General features: G+C 35.9%; 1 protein-coding gene across 4 annotated transcripts in view; it reads right to left on the bottom strand.

The window, feature by feature from the left end:
• Cul3 (cullin 3) overlaps positions 1-15776 on the bottom strand; it is a 76150-nt gene that overhangs the window by 22540 nt on the left and 37834 nt on the right. For all 4 annotated transcript variants that reach the window (XM_021197336.2, XM_021197337.2, XM_029538351.1 and 1 more), the window contains 3 exons: positions 3001-3161; positions 1826-1940; positions 23-251 (listed from right to left, as the gene is read on the bottom strand). In XM_021197336.2, coding sequence (XP_021052995.1) covers positions 23-251; positions 1826-1940; positions 3001-3161 — 505 coding nt within the window. The remainder of the gene's footprint in view (positions 1-22; positions 252-1825; positions 1941-3000; positions 3162-15776) is intronic.

A 15776-nucleotide genomic window follows, 5' to 3' on the forward strand; every position in this document is an offset into this window, starting at 1 on the left:
ATTTTTAATTGATAACACTTACCTTCTGTCTTTCCATTTTTCAGCATATGTACTAGCCCAGAATTTTCCATTTCTACAATAGTCTTCATGTGCTTGGAAATGAGTTCCCTCTCCACCACCTTCACAATAGGCTCTTCTGTGGATTTGTCAAGGCAGTGCATCACCCGCTCTATTTCCTCATTAATCCTAGCTTCTACTTTCTTTATATATACCGAAGCACTGTTTTCTGCTAAAAATTTCTGGCTTTCCATCTGCAATTAAGATTTTTAAAAAACTTAATGTGCTTCTATTCTAACGGGCTTTCTATATCATTTACAATGAATCCTACAAGTAGTTTAACAGTTACAGACACATGTCATGCAGTTTCTTATACGGATTTGTTTAATCTAATTAGTCTTTAAAGCTTTTATTTACATAAAACTAAATTAACACATTATCTTTAAGCAGTGTTTTAAAGATGTGCTAATATACTACAAATTCAAGCATCTGACCTAAGTCAGGAGAAGAGCTTCTTTTGTTATTATTTTAAACTTAACTGGAAAGATTCATTGTCATAACCTTTGCCGACACACCATTACTGATATTTTCCTGATACTCCATTCCACAGCTTAAAGTACACACACACACTTTGAGAAAAATAACTTTTAAATAAGTATTAATCTTGTCTTCTTTGTCCTTACCAGTTTTAGAGTTACTAATGTCATCTCAATAGATGTTAACCTGATAGCAGCATTAATCAATATATCTAAGAATTATATAATAAAGCATGATATAAAAAAAAAAAGTAACACTCTCTACCTAGCAAAAAAATCAAGTTTCTAAGAACAGATTTGGCAAGACCATCTCCATTCATAATAAATACCTATAATATGCATGTAACTACAGCATATTTTGGAGATGAAAGAAACTAGCACTACAACCAGCTAATGCATTATTTAAGTATAAGCACTGCTTCTAAGATTATAAACTCATAAAGCATGACCCTGTCTCTCCTGTGCAGTCACAAAGATCTTTCTAATGACTGGCTATGAACCAGTTTGGAAGAAAGCAGCAACTCCATCTTTTTGGGAGTAAATTATCAAGCTCTATTGTAATACACATCTAATGGCTCTTATGAATGAATTACTGAACTTCCAAGTTAACAATAATTTGACATTGATTTATTTTTAAAATCATATTATCAGAATAAAAACTTAGTATTGTAGTTGGGTACCACTATATTTCCTCTGTAAAACAGTTGATGTTTAAAGAAGGATACCTGGCCATTCTTACATTTGTAAATACTCAGTGTTATTACTACAATTCATTATTAATTTATTCTAATATAACCCCACTTCTAGAATTTAATTGGTTTGGGACTCTGTGATGTTGTAAAACAATTTTACTTGCTTAAGTCAGTTTTAATTTTCTAATTATTAACCTTTAAGTTAGGAAAATATGCCATATGGAATCATATATGTTGCTAATATTTATTGTATTAGTAACTGATATCTAAAAAGCCTGCAGAGATTTTATTGGTGATATGTGAGATTTAGAATAATTAGATAAATACAATAAAGTCCTAAGATACTTCTAAGCTCATGTTTTTTAACATATAATTTTAAAGTGAGAAATTTTCAAGTATTAATAAGCCCCTCACTGGTGTGTCAAAACATGAAGTAGGGGTTCTAAAGAGTTTTGGGTTTTTTTGTTTGTTTGTTTGTTAATAGTATCTCCCCTCCAATGAGTTCTAGTCAAAACAGGTCAAATGTTCAGATTAAGTAACTATAGTGAATAATGTTATGATGATCATTAAAAAGCATTTATCTATACAGTCACAGATTACCTGAAAAAATTCTGCAGACATTTCCAAAAACGGAGCCTCAAAATCTTCCTCATAGACTGATCTTCCTTCAAGACCTAAAATCATTAACATCTGGCAAGCATTTCTTATTGCTCCTCTGTCAAAAGAAGTTTAATTACTTGATAATCAAATATTTTAAAGACATTAAAGATATGCAAAAGTTGAAATACATTTATAACATTTAGCTTTTATCAAAATGACTAATCTTCTGTAAGAAACTTATAAAATGTGGAAATGGAATAATTTTAATCAAAAATTCTATCTTGACTATACAGCTATTTATCAAGTTATCCTTAAAAAGATTTAAAGAAAGCACGCTTAATGTAAATAAAGTTTTTATTTATTTAAAAAAATGAGAACCTACACTTATACCAAGGCATTACAACACTTTTCAATAAATGGCTTTTGGGCAATCCTGATTAAACACTAAATCAGTAAGAACTTTACTAGTTCACTGTTCCTCTGAAACCAAACAGAGAAGGAATCCACATGGTTTCAAGCCACTGTACAGCAGCAACATCACAAAAATGGTACTGTCATGTCAAGAAAAGTGATAGTATAGAAGTAGTTCTGGGGAATTTTCAGCCACATTCAGTATTTTTTTTCTACAAAATAAGAGACTCAAAATTAGACAAAAGTCTACCAAGGCACAATAGTATATGCCTATAGTATGGTTTAGGCTAGTTGGTGAGGAAACACTTGTGTTCCAAAGTTCAGCATTGGTCTGCAAAACATACTGAGACCATGCTTCTGCAATACAATGAGGCAAACTGCAGATTTGCATCAGCAGCACACTTGCTAGCATAAGACAAATCCTAGGTTCTACTCTCAATAGGGCTAAGACAACAAAACATAAAAAATAAGAAGAAGGGGCAAAAACTTCAGAGAGCTCTTAAAGGGGGCGGGAGGAAAGAAGACTAAACTGACATAGCAAAAACAAAGTAGGAAAAACCAAACTGGAAAACTAATTTGTTAAAATAAAGTTTAAGATGGTGCCCTTAAATTCTAGGTAACTAAAAAAACAGTGAAACCCTTTGAAGACTTCAGTAAGTATTGAACATTCTCGTTTTTATCATTTTAATGAAACTGTGACATCAACCAGTTCTTATGATATGAACATGAAAAACCAAAACCAAACATAAGGATAAATGGTGTACCTGTCTACAACTTCTCCTTTCCGCTCTCTGGCAATCATATCCAATAAAGTTTGCCGAAGATGATCCCTAATACACCCATACCGTACAACTTGATCTCGAAAAATTATTAATCCCAAATTGTAGACATTTTCTACATTATTCTGTTGTACATATACACGGTCCTGCAGTTAAAAACAAAATAATGTAAAGCAAAATTATTGCATATATAAAATAATCTTCACAACCTACAATAAAAATGGTTTTAAACACTTTGGAAATTTCTAGTACCTCTCAAATTATATAAAGTTATATCTTTACCATGGTTACTAAAACAAACTTAAAAGAACTTTGTCTACTATATAGATAAAATGGAAAGTACTGGTAATTGCAAAAAGTCTTTTGTGTCAGCTACATGATAAGCCTATGGAACATTAAACAAATATTATAAAGAAATATAGCAAAGAGCCAATGAAAGTATAAAGAACACCCAAGAAACTTAAGTATAGCTATATAAAATTAGTAATCTTTTATAGCAAATGCTTGATGGCTAGTTACCATCAAGTAAGACTAAGGCTGCATGTATGAAAGGCATGTTTTAAACAAGATCTTTAAGCAAAATAGTAGACAGTAAGATGAGATACACTGAAATATTTGCTGAGTGGCAATGCCAAGCGTTTTGTTTTCTGTTTATTAGCACTGAGAAGGAATTCGGCCTTGAGGTAGACAAGAACATTTTCACAACTTACTGCAGTTGGAATCTCCCCTTTATTAACTACATTGTTGATTTTATATAATACAGTAATAATGTAGCTCTAATCATTTAAATTGCAGATGTTCCTTTGTTAATTTAAAAAGACCCTTTACTACTCTCAAAAGGAACCAGGGTTAACAACAACAACAAAAAAATCACCCCCAAAGACAGATAATAAATACATTAAGAACTAATTTTAAGTGTTGTATTCACAGGATTATACCAAATGCAGTTATGTTTAAAATCCAACACTAGTAACTATCTACTGTAAAGAATGCAAATAAAATAGCCTATTTTTGACTTGCCCTTTAAAACCACAAATTCAGACAATTTAATTATAAAATATTCTGAAAAATATCTGAAAGCTCATCAACATAGAAATAAAGCACATTTTAATTTTATTTGTATTTCTCTCACAGTAGTCATTTCTTGTCCAAGCATGTAGCATGAACCATCTCATGCCTGTCCTTTCACAGAACTGGGTAGGGAGTCAGATCCTGCTACTGACTTTACAATGGTTCACTTCATAAACTAACTTGCAAATACATCTGTAATACGGTATCTTACAACTTTTCAGTCCTTGCTAAGAACAGCTATAAACTAGATAACAATTTTCAAGAAAAGCACTACTTGTTTTAAAAATACCAATGTAGGAATTGGAGTAGAGAGAGATACAGTTTAGATATAACCTTAACCAGGTGCTCTCCATATCAAATTCCTTCCTCTAATATCTAATTAAGGCCTAGTACCTATTATCTCCAACAGACAGAGTTAAGAAGGTACCTGGCTCTACAAAGCCATAGATATTAAAACTTCAACCATTTTAGCAAAGTTTATCTTTTCCCTCCTGACGGCTCAAAAGCACCAAGACACCCAAACGTTTACTAGGAATATAAAAGATCAAACTCAGATCAAAAGCATGCCTCGAGGTGCATACACACACTATGCCAAAGTAGTTTTTAAGAAATTTAACCTAAAGAGTCAAGAAATACCTGTGTAAGTGGACCACACGGCTTCATTACTCAAGAAAAGGTATGAAGTCATACTACAAACAAGTCATGGTACGTGGCTCCAAGCTCATGAAGTAACCAGTGTGTAAAAGGAGGAATGTTTAAGTTCTACCGTTCCTATCTACTCTTTATTTTGAACAAGGTTTGCTTTCAAGATTAAACAGGTGCTGAGGGTGGTAGCATACACCCATACCCCAACAACAACAAAATGCCCACTACACTAAGCTCTTCATAGCTAGTCTCTCAGAACATGTTTGAACCCGCCTTGATAGTCTTAATCACAAGACAAGGTCATATATCCAAAAGTAATAGAAGTGTTTTCAAACAAGATTCCTTTCAAGCCATGAAATAGATAGGTTAAAAAGGGCTTAACACAATGAGGACAGAAACAAGAGTAAAAAGTCAAAGCACAAAAAAAAGTTTTTCTACAGAATCAGAAAAAAGTCTAACTCATAGTTTACAAAATGAACTTAGTTATTTCCTCAATCCAACTCTGATTGCATTTTTTACAAAGGCCACCAGGTAAGGTGTAAAACAGAAACCTGTCCACTGACTGTGTGAATAAACAGACAGCACTACCTCCTGATAAACCGAGCAGAAAAGCACAGGATGCATTACTGAAAAACCTCATCTGGATGCCTTAAGCTCAGTTTCAACCACTGTACAGTGGGCTCAAAAATCTTTATCAAGGCTGTGAAATTTTAAAATACTATTCTAGTTGTTGAAAGAAAAGAATCTTGTAATTTTCACTCTGGAATCGCATATCAAAACACAAGATAAAACTAAAATGTAATCAATAAGCAGGATAAACATAACATTAGAAAGTAATCTCAGACTCATGGGAGTTCAGAAGACATGTGGCATAAATCAGTGAGGTGGAGAGATGGTTCAGTGGATAAAAGAACTTGCTGCTTTTCCAGAGAATCCAGCAATGCCCAGCACCACAAGGTGGTCTAACTCGAGTCTTGGGAATCCAATGCCCTCTTCTGACCTTGACAGGCACTGCTTGAATGTGGAGCCCAGACATACTTGCAGGCAGGCAGGTGCATGTGTGTGTGCGGGCGCGCACGCGCGCGCGCGCACACACACACACACTCAAAAAGTATAAAACATTTTTCAATCAGCCCTATTACTGACACTTAGTTAACTATGACCTTCATATCTGTTTCAGTATCTATAAGCATCTACCTCAAATGCCATCCATTTGCAATGTTAACAACAATAGAAAGAAATGCCAAAGCTACCACTCTGCCTTCAAATTTAAAAATAAAAACCCATTACTAAAATAAAAAGCAAAGCCAGATGTGGTTTCACATCATGCCTTGAATCCCAACACTCAGGAGGCAGAGGCAGACAGACAGACCTCTGAGTTTGAGACCAGTTTGGTCTATAAAAAGTTCCAGAACAGCCAAGACTACACAGAGAATCACTGTCCCAATAACCTAAATAACACTCAACAGAAGAAAACAATAGCAACAAGTAAACAACAAACAGTAAGTCGTGGTCAGGACAGAATGCAGGAGCTGAACTCTTAGTACTGCAGTGCAGGAGATGGCAGAAAACAGCATCCAAGTTTGTCTCCCCCACAAGAGCCTGCCAGGATAAGATTTGCTAAACCACCGGCCTCCTCATTCAGCTGAACCTGCCTTCTCCACTCAGAGAAAATGTATGTGCTGAGTTTCTGGATGGCTGGTGGTGGTGGGTCTCCCTTAGAGCACAGACTCATCCCATTTCAGCTTTTCTACAACTGGGTTTGTGTCCTTTCTGCATTCTCTCGTAGCCCAGTCAGATTTCCAGAACTAAGCCATGGAAAAAAATGCAACAATAAAATAAAACAAAAACCAAAACACAACAGAATAAAGAAAATGCAGTATTAAGATGCTACCTGGCAGTCATGCAGTCAGTTCAATAGGTCAAGTATGACTATATGGAAAACAGCATGGCTAATACCTCGGGCTTTTAGCTGGGATGTTAAAAGGGGCTACAGCCACTGTGTAGAAGGCTATAGTATAGAGGGGGAAAACACAAAAACTAACACTTAATAATGCCTTAAAGTAGTTTTCACCAGATCATGTTTTCCTATTTGTTAACCTACTAAAACAAATTAAACCTTCTTTAGAAGAAGTTATCATCCATTGCCTCTAGCTTTTCACACAATACCAGAGGTCAATCCACAGCTATTAATATTGTCCTTTGTCAACACAAAACAACACTCAGACTCAAATGTCTGAATATTATATTGGGGTGGGAGGTGAGAGGTAGGAGTCAAGGAGATGGTGACACAGCCAAGGAAGACAGTGTTTCATGCTTCTTATCTTACTCACTTTTAAAAACCAAAAACACAAGAACGTCAAGGATACACTTTAAAATAGAAAGCTGGAAAGAAAACTATCAGAAAACACACACACACACACACACACAGCAAAATTTATTACTGGAAATCAGGAGCAATTCTATAAAAGTTAAAGACAATCCAGGAAGAAAACAAAACAATCTTAAATTTATATTTCCTTTGTAACAAAACCTCAAAACTACAAAGTTAAAAGGAAAAAGATCATTTCTCAGCAACTAGCAAAATAAACTGTCAAAAACTGGAGTAAAGATATGAAAGACATGAGACATCTGGTCAACAAATGAGCATCCATACAATGCTCCACCTACAATTCTAGGTTGACAGCATTAGCCGGACAGTGGTGGTGCATGCCTTTAATCCCAGCACTTGGGAGGCAGAGGCAGGCGGATTTCTGAGTTTGAGGCCAGCCTGGACTACAGAGTGAGTTCCAGGACAGCCAGGGCTACATAGAGAAACACTAACTTGGAGGAAAAAAAAAAAAAGTAGAAAAAGACAGCATTAAAAAAGAAAAAAAGCAAGCCTAGAAAGAAAGGCAATATATTACAATTCATGTAACGACAAATTTTTATTCAAAGTAAATTCTGAGACATATAACATACATTAAAAAGAGGATCAAAATACACATGTTCTAATTTTATTTCTGCTGGTGTGATAAAATACTCTTCTAAAAAGCAACATAGGTAGAAAAGTTATTAAAATTTATTTAAGCTTGCAAATCCAAGTTACAGTCCATCATTGTGAGGAAGTCAAGGCAGTAACTTCAAACAGCTAGTCCTACAACATCCACAATTGAGAACTGAATGTATGCATGCTCATTTGCTGACTTCTTCAGAGTGAGACTTTTACTATTATTTTCAACATAGAAAGCAAGAAAAACATTTTCAATGTTTTCATAGATTTAGTCATCACTGCCAAATTGGGTAGGGGAAATCAGGATTAACTGTTTAAAAGGATTTCTACATTAGAAAATTGTGGATTGAGAAGGAACTGGAAACAGTTACTCATTATTGAATCTCTTGTCACAGCACAAGTGATTGTTAATTCAACTCTGGATTTACCACTAATTCTACTAGACCAATGGCTTGGCTTGTATGATTGACCAGAATATAATTAATACTCCAAGGTGGAACAATAAAGTGGTGAAGACCACAGACATGGAATGAAAAAAGACTTGGAATCATCTCACTATTCTAGCTATATACACGATACTGAATAATCTTGCTAAATCAATCTCTCTAACCCCAATTTTTAATTCCTACACCTTAAATTTCTTTATCCATAAAATAGAGACAATTTAATATTCAGCTTGTGAGCTGGGTATATAAAGTAGTGGATAGAAAGAACTATGTAATAAGAGATATTTACTGACATATACTTGGGGAAGTATCTTATTTTTATTGCTTAACTACTTTTAATACAATAACTACCTAAATACAATGAAAAAACATACATTGTGAAGACTAAATGATAAAGTGTTTAAAATAGTGCCTGGCCCACACCATGGACTATGAACATGCTGTCAGCTATCATTAAGTAGATTACTTATCTATTTATCAAAGAGATGTGTTGTTGTACCAGGCTGCTATCAATCTACTTTAAGAGTTCCTAAACTGTGATCTACTTAATAGCAACACCAATGCTTCCTGTTTTCTTCCTTCTCACTACTCCCCACATATTGTATCTTGCTGTTTGTTGCCTTTCAGTACTAAAATAGTTCAAAGCCAGAAATTTTAATGATCTAACCATCAAACTCTGAACAAATTCTACAGACAGCTTCATGCTCCCTGCCATACAAATGAAAGCAAATCTTGTGAGGTACATGATAAACATAAGCATGCCCATTTCTAGACAGGATCCAGAAATTCCAACCATGTACTGAGTTCTCTTGACTCCCAGAAAGCACCAGAACTCTTATACAGTAAATCTATTTTATAGATATGGAAAAACAGGATCACCCAGAGCATTAAATAAGTGAAATAATGACAAAGCAGGAACTAAAGCTAAGACTCTCTTAATCATCATTATGCACTTTCTCACTGCTTCAAACTTCCCACATACACTGGCAGCACTTCACTCCAAAGTAAGCTTTATTCCATGTACTTCATCAGGAAAGTTGTGCTCTAAGCACAAGCCAAACCAGACAGAATCCCAGCCCTGAACTGAGAAGGTAGTGGACACAAAGCTCCACCCTGACACAACTATTTGTAACTGGTACCTACTGGGAAAGGGAAAATCAGTCTTCTCCAATGAAGTGTCACTAGGTATATCAACCACACTCTAGGACAGGCCCCATAACCAACATAAAATGTACTCTGGAGTTTTGTGTGCATGTTTTATTTTGTTAAATTTTTTTGTCTTATTGATTTTTTATTTGTTTAGACTTTATTTTTAAGTGAGAGAGTAGGAGATAAACAAAAGAACACGAAGTTAGGTGGAAAGGATGTGGCAGTAAGAATATGATCAAAATATGTAGAATTTCTTTTTTAATTAAAAGGTATACAAAAGCCAGTTCTGAATACTCTAGTGAGGTTCAGGCAAAGTGTAAAGGAAGGTTACTGAGATCCATGTGAGACAATCCCCCTTCTGTTCCTTGGAAGATAAGGCAAAGTCATCTGGGAAATTCTATCAACACCTTCCAACACATAATATACTGGTTGGGATTACTGGCCATGATTTCTGAGCACACCAGTATGATTTTTACCTTCCTATTAATTTATCTACTTCCCGATCGATCCCTTATGTGTTGTTTTTTCTTTCTCACCTATGCTTTTATATACCTTTAAGAAGTCATGTTAAACATGTTATATAGGGATGGCATATTGTTAGTAAGATTAAAAGAAAAAATGCTCTAGCCAAGCATTGGTGGTATGGTACCTCTCCCTCCAAAGATAGAAATGGATTTCTGTTCCTAATTAATGTTAACTCATGTTGCTAAAGGCAGCCTATAGAACATTTATAAAAATTCTCCTTTGTTTCTATAGTATACAGACAAAATTAAACCAGGTGAAATAACTGAAACTATTAAATACAACATTATTCTATAAAATACTCAAATATGGCTTAGACTGTAATTCAGTTAGTAAAGTATCTGCCTTCCATACATAAAAACTTTAGGTTTCCTTCTCACTATCACAGACATAATGGTACACTCATGCAATCCCAGAACGCAGGAGGAAGGCAAGGAGGGTCATGGTCATCTTCTATTACATAGTAAGTTTGAGGCCAATCTGGACTATATAAGATTCTCTTTCCAAAAATTGCAAATCTTTTCCAAATTACTAGTTTTCTGGATAATCTAAAATGAAAATGAAAATTCCCCCAAACTATCTTAAAATCTACACATAAGGACACAATAAACCTAATGATGGAGAGAAAGCTCAGTACTTAAATGCATTTCCTCATGAAAGAAGACCAGAGTTCGGGTCCCAGCATTCACATGATGATGAATCACAACCAAATGTTAGCTCCTGTTACAGGGACCTGATGTCCCGCCTCCCCTTCTAACCTCCAAAGTCAGCAAGCAGGTACCCATATATACATACAGGCAAAAAGAAATAAATCTCTTTTTAAAACCCAGCAAAAATGAAAAAGTGAATTCAAATAAAGCAGTTACAAACTCTTAATGCCTTCAACATCTGAACAGGTAAGGCAAATCTCACATCTCCCCAAAAGTCTGAAGAATTTTAAGAGCCAGAAGTAGTGAATCACTTCAAGGAAACTGTTTTCCAGATACAACAAGATGCATACCAAATGTGATATTATGCGTAAGACACAAATAAGCTAAACCACATAAAATCCCAGACTAGAGGAGGGGATATAGGCATGAAATCCTATCTCTGAGGAGCTACTAGCATTTGACTGCTGCTTAGAGAGGAAAATTCATCATTAACAGCACCAACACCTGGTGTATTTACAACTACTCACACGAGTAGTGGTCAGCACAAACTGTACTTTCTACAGAGAGAGAACAATAAAGTTGGGTCAGTAGGGAGGTCGGAGAGATTCTGGAGGAGTTGAGGAAGGGGACTGAATATGATCAAAATACACTGTATGAAATTCTCAAAGAATTAATAAAATATAAAATATAAAAGCATACTAGTATTTCAAAAATTACTTCAACACATATGTTTTAAAATTTCATTGCTGGTATATTTATTAAAACAGAACAGTACATGTATTTAAAAGGTTTGAGACAGGAAAATGAAAGATATACAAATAAAAAAATTTTGCTTATGGGATGTGAAGATAATTCTTTCTGAATTTAAAGTAAGACTTAATAAGTGTTTTGAAAAGGCAGTCAATTCAAAAGGATCATATACTATACTGTTTGCATGTGTCTAGCATGCACAAAGAGCTGGACTAGTGATATGACACAAAATGGTTGTATAGGCATTGTCCCTGTCCTCAATTCAGTCTACCAGATAAGCTATACAATAGTCAGGACAATAACCCACATTTTTGAAGGTTTGCTTTTAGTGGCTCCTGTACCAGAATTTTCCCCCAATTAATTTAAATATTGATGCAATAAGAAGCCTGTGATTAGACAGAAAAAAAGAAAGCAGAGCTAAGAGTTCCAGAGATAGGACAGGAAGAGAGGATAGAGAAGATGGATGGAGAAGAGGATGAACCTTATCCACATGGCGTTATATAGCCACAAGAAGCTATGAATACCATAAAAGGATAGAATAATTGGGATAACTTGTCTAATCTAGGTGGGTAGCTTGTATTATTAGCAATAGACTCTGAAATTATTGTGTGAGTGATGTGAATTGATAATTTATTGATATATAAAACTGATAATTATAAGCTTTAAGAGTTTTGATTGACTGGGTTAAGGGTATTTGTGACAGCTAGCCACAGAGGGTGGATTGCTGGGAAGGGACAAGCAGCTCTGAGGCAGGCAACCAAAGCTGGGAAGACCACCGCCTAGACCACAGGGGCAGAGAGTAGCCTGAAGTATTGTGGGATGGTGCCTTTTTAAATATTTCCCACTACAGACTCCAAATATTAAACGGAAAATTTTGGAAGTAATCCAAAGGTTGAAAATTATACAGCATTTTAAGTAAGAACATGAAACCTCACCATCTCACTCTGAAATACGAAACTGAATCAATGCTCTGTCTAGAATTTCCAGAGTTAGCTACCAGCCTACCCCCAATCTCTACTTAAGAACTGGGTTTTCGGACCCATAAATCACATGACCGAAATTCTTTTATTCAAGTAATTTTCATACTAATTATTAGCTCCAAATTTCAGTAAGTGACTAGATGCCGTGAATGTTGCTAAAGAACAGTTCTGAGTACAAAGATAGCACCCTTTTAACCTACAGGGCAAAAACCCATCAGAACACTAGTAAGAACTGTTCCATTTTCCTTGAGACAGGATGCTAACTCACTCTGTGGCTGAAGATGACCTTAAAATCCTGATCCTCTTGACTCTGCCTTCCAAGTGTAGAGATCATACGTGGATCACCACTAATTCCACCCCAGCTATGACAAAAAAATTTCAGAATGTTTCATCAGAAAAAGGACAGTTTTTAAAACCTTTCAAAACAAAGGATATGACAATCCCAGAAAATAAGCGGTATGATCTTTTTTGGTAAGAAAAAACAACAGCCAGGCGTTGGTGGCGCATGCCTTTAATCCCAGCAACCGGGAGGCAGAGGAAGGCGGATTTCTGAGTTCAAGGCCGGCCTGGTCTATAAAGTGAGTTCCAGGACAGCCAGGGCTATACAGAGAAACCCTGTCTTGAAAAAACAAACAAACAAACAAAAAACAAAAGAAAAAAGAAAAAACAACAAAACAAACAAAAAAACCTCAACAATAAAAATTCCTCTGGGAGAAATATGTAAATCAGACTGCTTGTGGACGTTGTACATCGTGGTGCGCACTAGGCTCCGCACCACGATGTACAACGTCCACAAGCAGCCTCAGTTTTCATTAATGTAAAAAAAAAAAAAAAAGGTATTAGACTCTGATCTTGGCCAAAAAACGGGAACATACGAAGTCAGATTCTAGCAGGGAAGGAAGCTGTAGGCAACTGGAACAATCACTAGCTCACTTGGAAATGTCAAGTTAGAGGTGCCTTACAGACAACAACCAGACAATAAATAGTGCCATCATCCAAACAGATAGTGGCAGCCAAATCTGTGACAGTAGTTATATATACAATATGAGAATTGTGTAAAGAAGCACAAAAAGCTGTAAGGGTAAGTAGAAGAAAGATCAAAAAGTCCAAAGATACCTTGATTTACTGAAGAGGAGGAAGAGGAGGATGTGGAAGAGGAGCAGTAGCTGAGAAGGAAGCAGAAGGCTGGAGGCACACAGTGTTTTGTCGGTGACCAGGGACCAATATACTAAAAGAAAAGTGCAGCCAGCTGTGCCAAATGCTGCTGAAAATTAACAAGGGAGGAGGATTAGCAGTGCACTCTGTATCCAGATGTATAACTTCTCCATGATGATTCCAGTAAGGACAAAATAGAACAAAAACTGAACTGGGATTTGTTTAGAGTTATTATAAAAACAGAGAGAGCAAATTTCAACATTTGTTAAACAGACATTTACCTGAAAAGAACCCTGGGAGAGCTGGGTAGTGGTAGTAGTGCTTGGGAGGCAGAAGCAGATGGATCTTTATGTGAGGCAAGCCTATCTACAAAGCAGAGTCTGGGACAGCCTGGGTAGTCACACTCAGAAATCCTATCTCGAGAAGCAAAACACACAAACAAGCAAAACACACAAAACAAAACCAACCCTGGAAGATTGTGGTCCATCAGAAAAATCTAGTTGAACTTTATCCCTGATCCCTAACACAGGTTAAAAAAACTGGTGTATGACAGAAGTTGTCTTCCAGCATTAATACAGGTAGGAGAGGGAGAGAGGGAGGGAGTGGAGGGGAGGGAGGTAGTAAGATCTTTTTCAAGAAGGAAGCCAGGGAACAGAGCTGAAGACTGATAAGCAATAATCAGGAGAGCACTCTAACCAGAAAAAAGGAGTCAAAAAGCCAGGCAAGGAGGTAGAGGGCTGCCAGAAGGTCTCTGATAGTAGACAATTTCTGACACTGACCATCTAGCATGAGGTTACCTTCAGTAGAGCATCTGAAATAGTAGGGCAAGTCACTGGATTTATCCAGTATTGTGCTACTGTATGGATTATCAAAGGCATTAAAGGATAGCAAGAATCACTATTAGCTCATTAGTTCTGAGTTTATTACTAGGCCATGCTCTATAATAAATAGTTTGTCTAAACCCCAATAGTACCAATTATAATTTTTCACTCTAGAAATGAGTAACATGTAGCATGAACTTACTGTTTGACATAGTCATGTAAGAACTAGAGCCGGTACACAAGCCTTGAGATTTCATTGTTTTTGAAAACAGAAATGAAACCACTTTTAAAATTGAGTAAACATAAATTTAAAAGTTTATTAAAAGACAGTGGGTAATAAAATTCCAATTCCTGGTGGTTGTGTATTTGTGTTAAGACAGATGGTACTAAATTTAAAGGCTCACTCCTATTAAAACTGAAGAGGACGAGAGTAGCCAGCTTCCTTCACACATTTGTTTTCATATGCTATTTCATTTATCTTTAAAATATTAACACAACCCATAACCTGACAGAATGCAAAGCTCAGAAAGTGGTTACTTTGGTTGACCTTTCATTTCAGCCCTGAAAAATAAGGTGGCCTCTCCCTTTTTGCCATTAAGAGCCCTCATAAAATTGGAGGTAAAGGCTTTCCTGATTCATTCAGCAGAACAAACAAACCTCTACTTGCTTGTTCTCACTGGAAATACTTTACAAATTGCTTTAATGTATTAAGTGAAGTAAACTAGGACAAGCTTCTCTTGTCATACTGCACCTGAAGAACTGAAAGTAAAACTGAGGAGAGTAAATTAAAGGGTTAAACTAAAATCATTATGTCCAATTCTCCAACATAAACACTGCAGCAAGGGCAGGAGAGAGCTCTGTGGTCAAGAACACTGGATGCTTTTCAGAGGATCTAGGTTCGATTCACAGCACCCACACTGTTTACAACTCTAACTTCTGTTCCATAGGATTCAATGCTCTTTTCTGGCTTCCATGGGCAATGCATGCACATGGTGAACAGACATATGTAGGCAAAGAAAAGACAGATATACATGTACATAAGCAGAGAAACAAAAAACATGGATAACAAGTCATTAGACTTACTAATTTTGTAGTGTCACAATAAACTGAAATAATTTAGATTTATTCTGTAAACTTACAAGTGTTTTTAAATTGAGAATAAAAATCTCAAGCTGGGTGCATAGCTTTAACCTGGACCCTTGGGAGGCACAGTTAGGTGGATCTCTGAGCCATCCTGGTCTACAGAGTGAGTACAGCCAGGCTACAAAGAGAAGTCCTGGAGAGGGAGGGAGGGAGGGAGGGAGGGAGGGAGGTTCTAAAGATTGCTTTCTTGACTGATTAAAAATGAAAATCAGCAACACCAATAAAGCACAACAAGACTAAAGCAAGAGGTTGCAGTAATACACTGCAAGTATTTACAAGAGATGGATAGCAGCTATGAAAACTATGAGAACTTTATTATATGACATATTTGTCATTGAAAGTACTTATAGTTAGGTTTTATAAACTTAGAAGACTTGGCTTTCAACTCATTGTCATTGTATTATAAACTACCTTTACCTCGGAAAGAAGTATTAAGG

The sequence above is a fragment of the Mus pahari genome, chromosome 5 (genome assembly GCF_900095145.1).
Source record: "Mus pahari chromosome 5, PAHARI_EIJ_v1.1, whole genome shotgun sequence".
Taxonomy (NCBI): domain Eukaryota; kingdom Metazoa; phylum Chordata; class Mammalia; order Rodentia; family Muridae; genus Mus; species Mus pahari.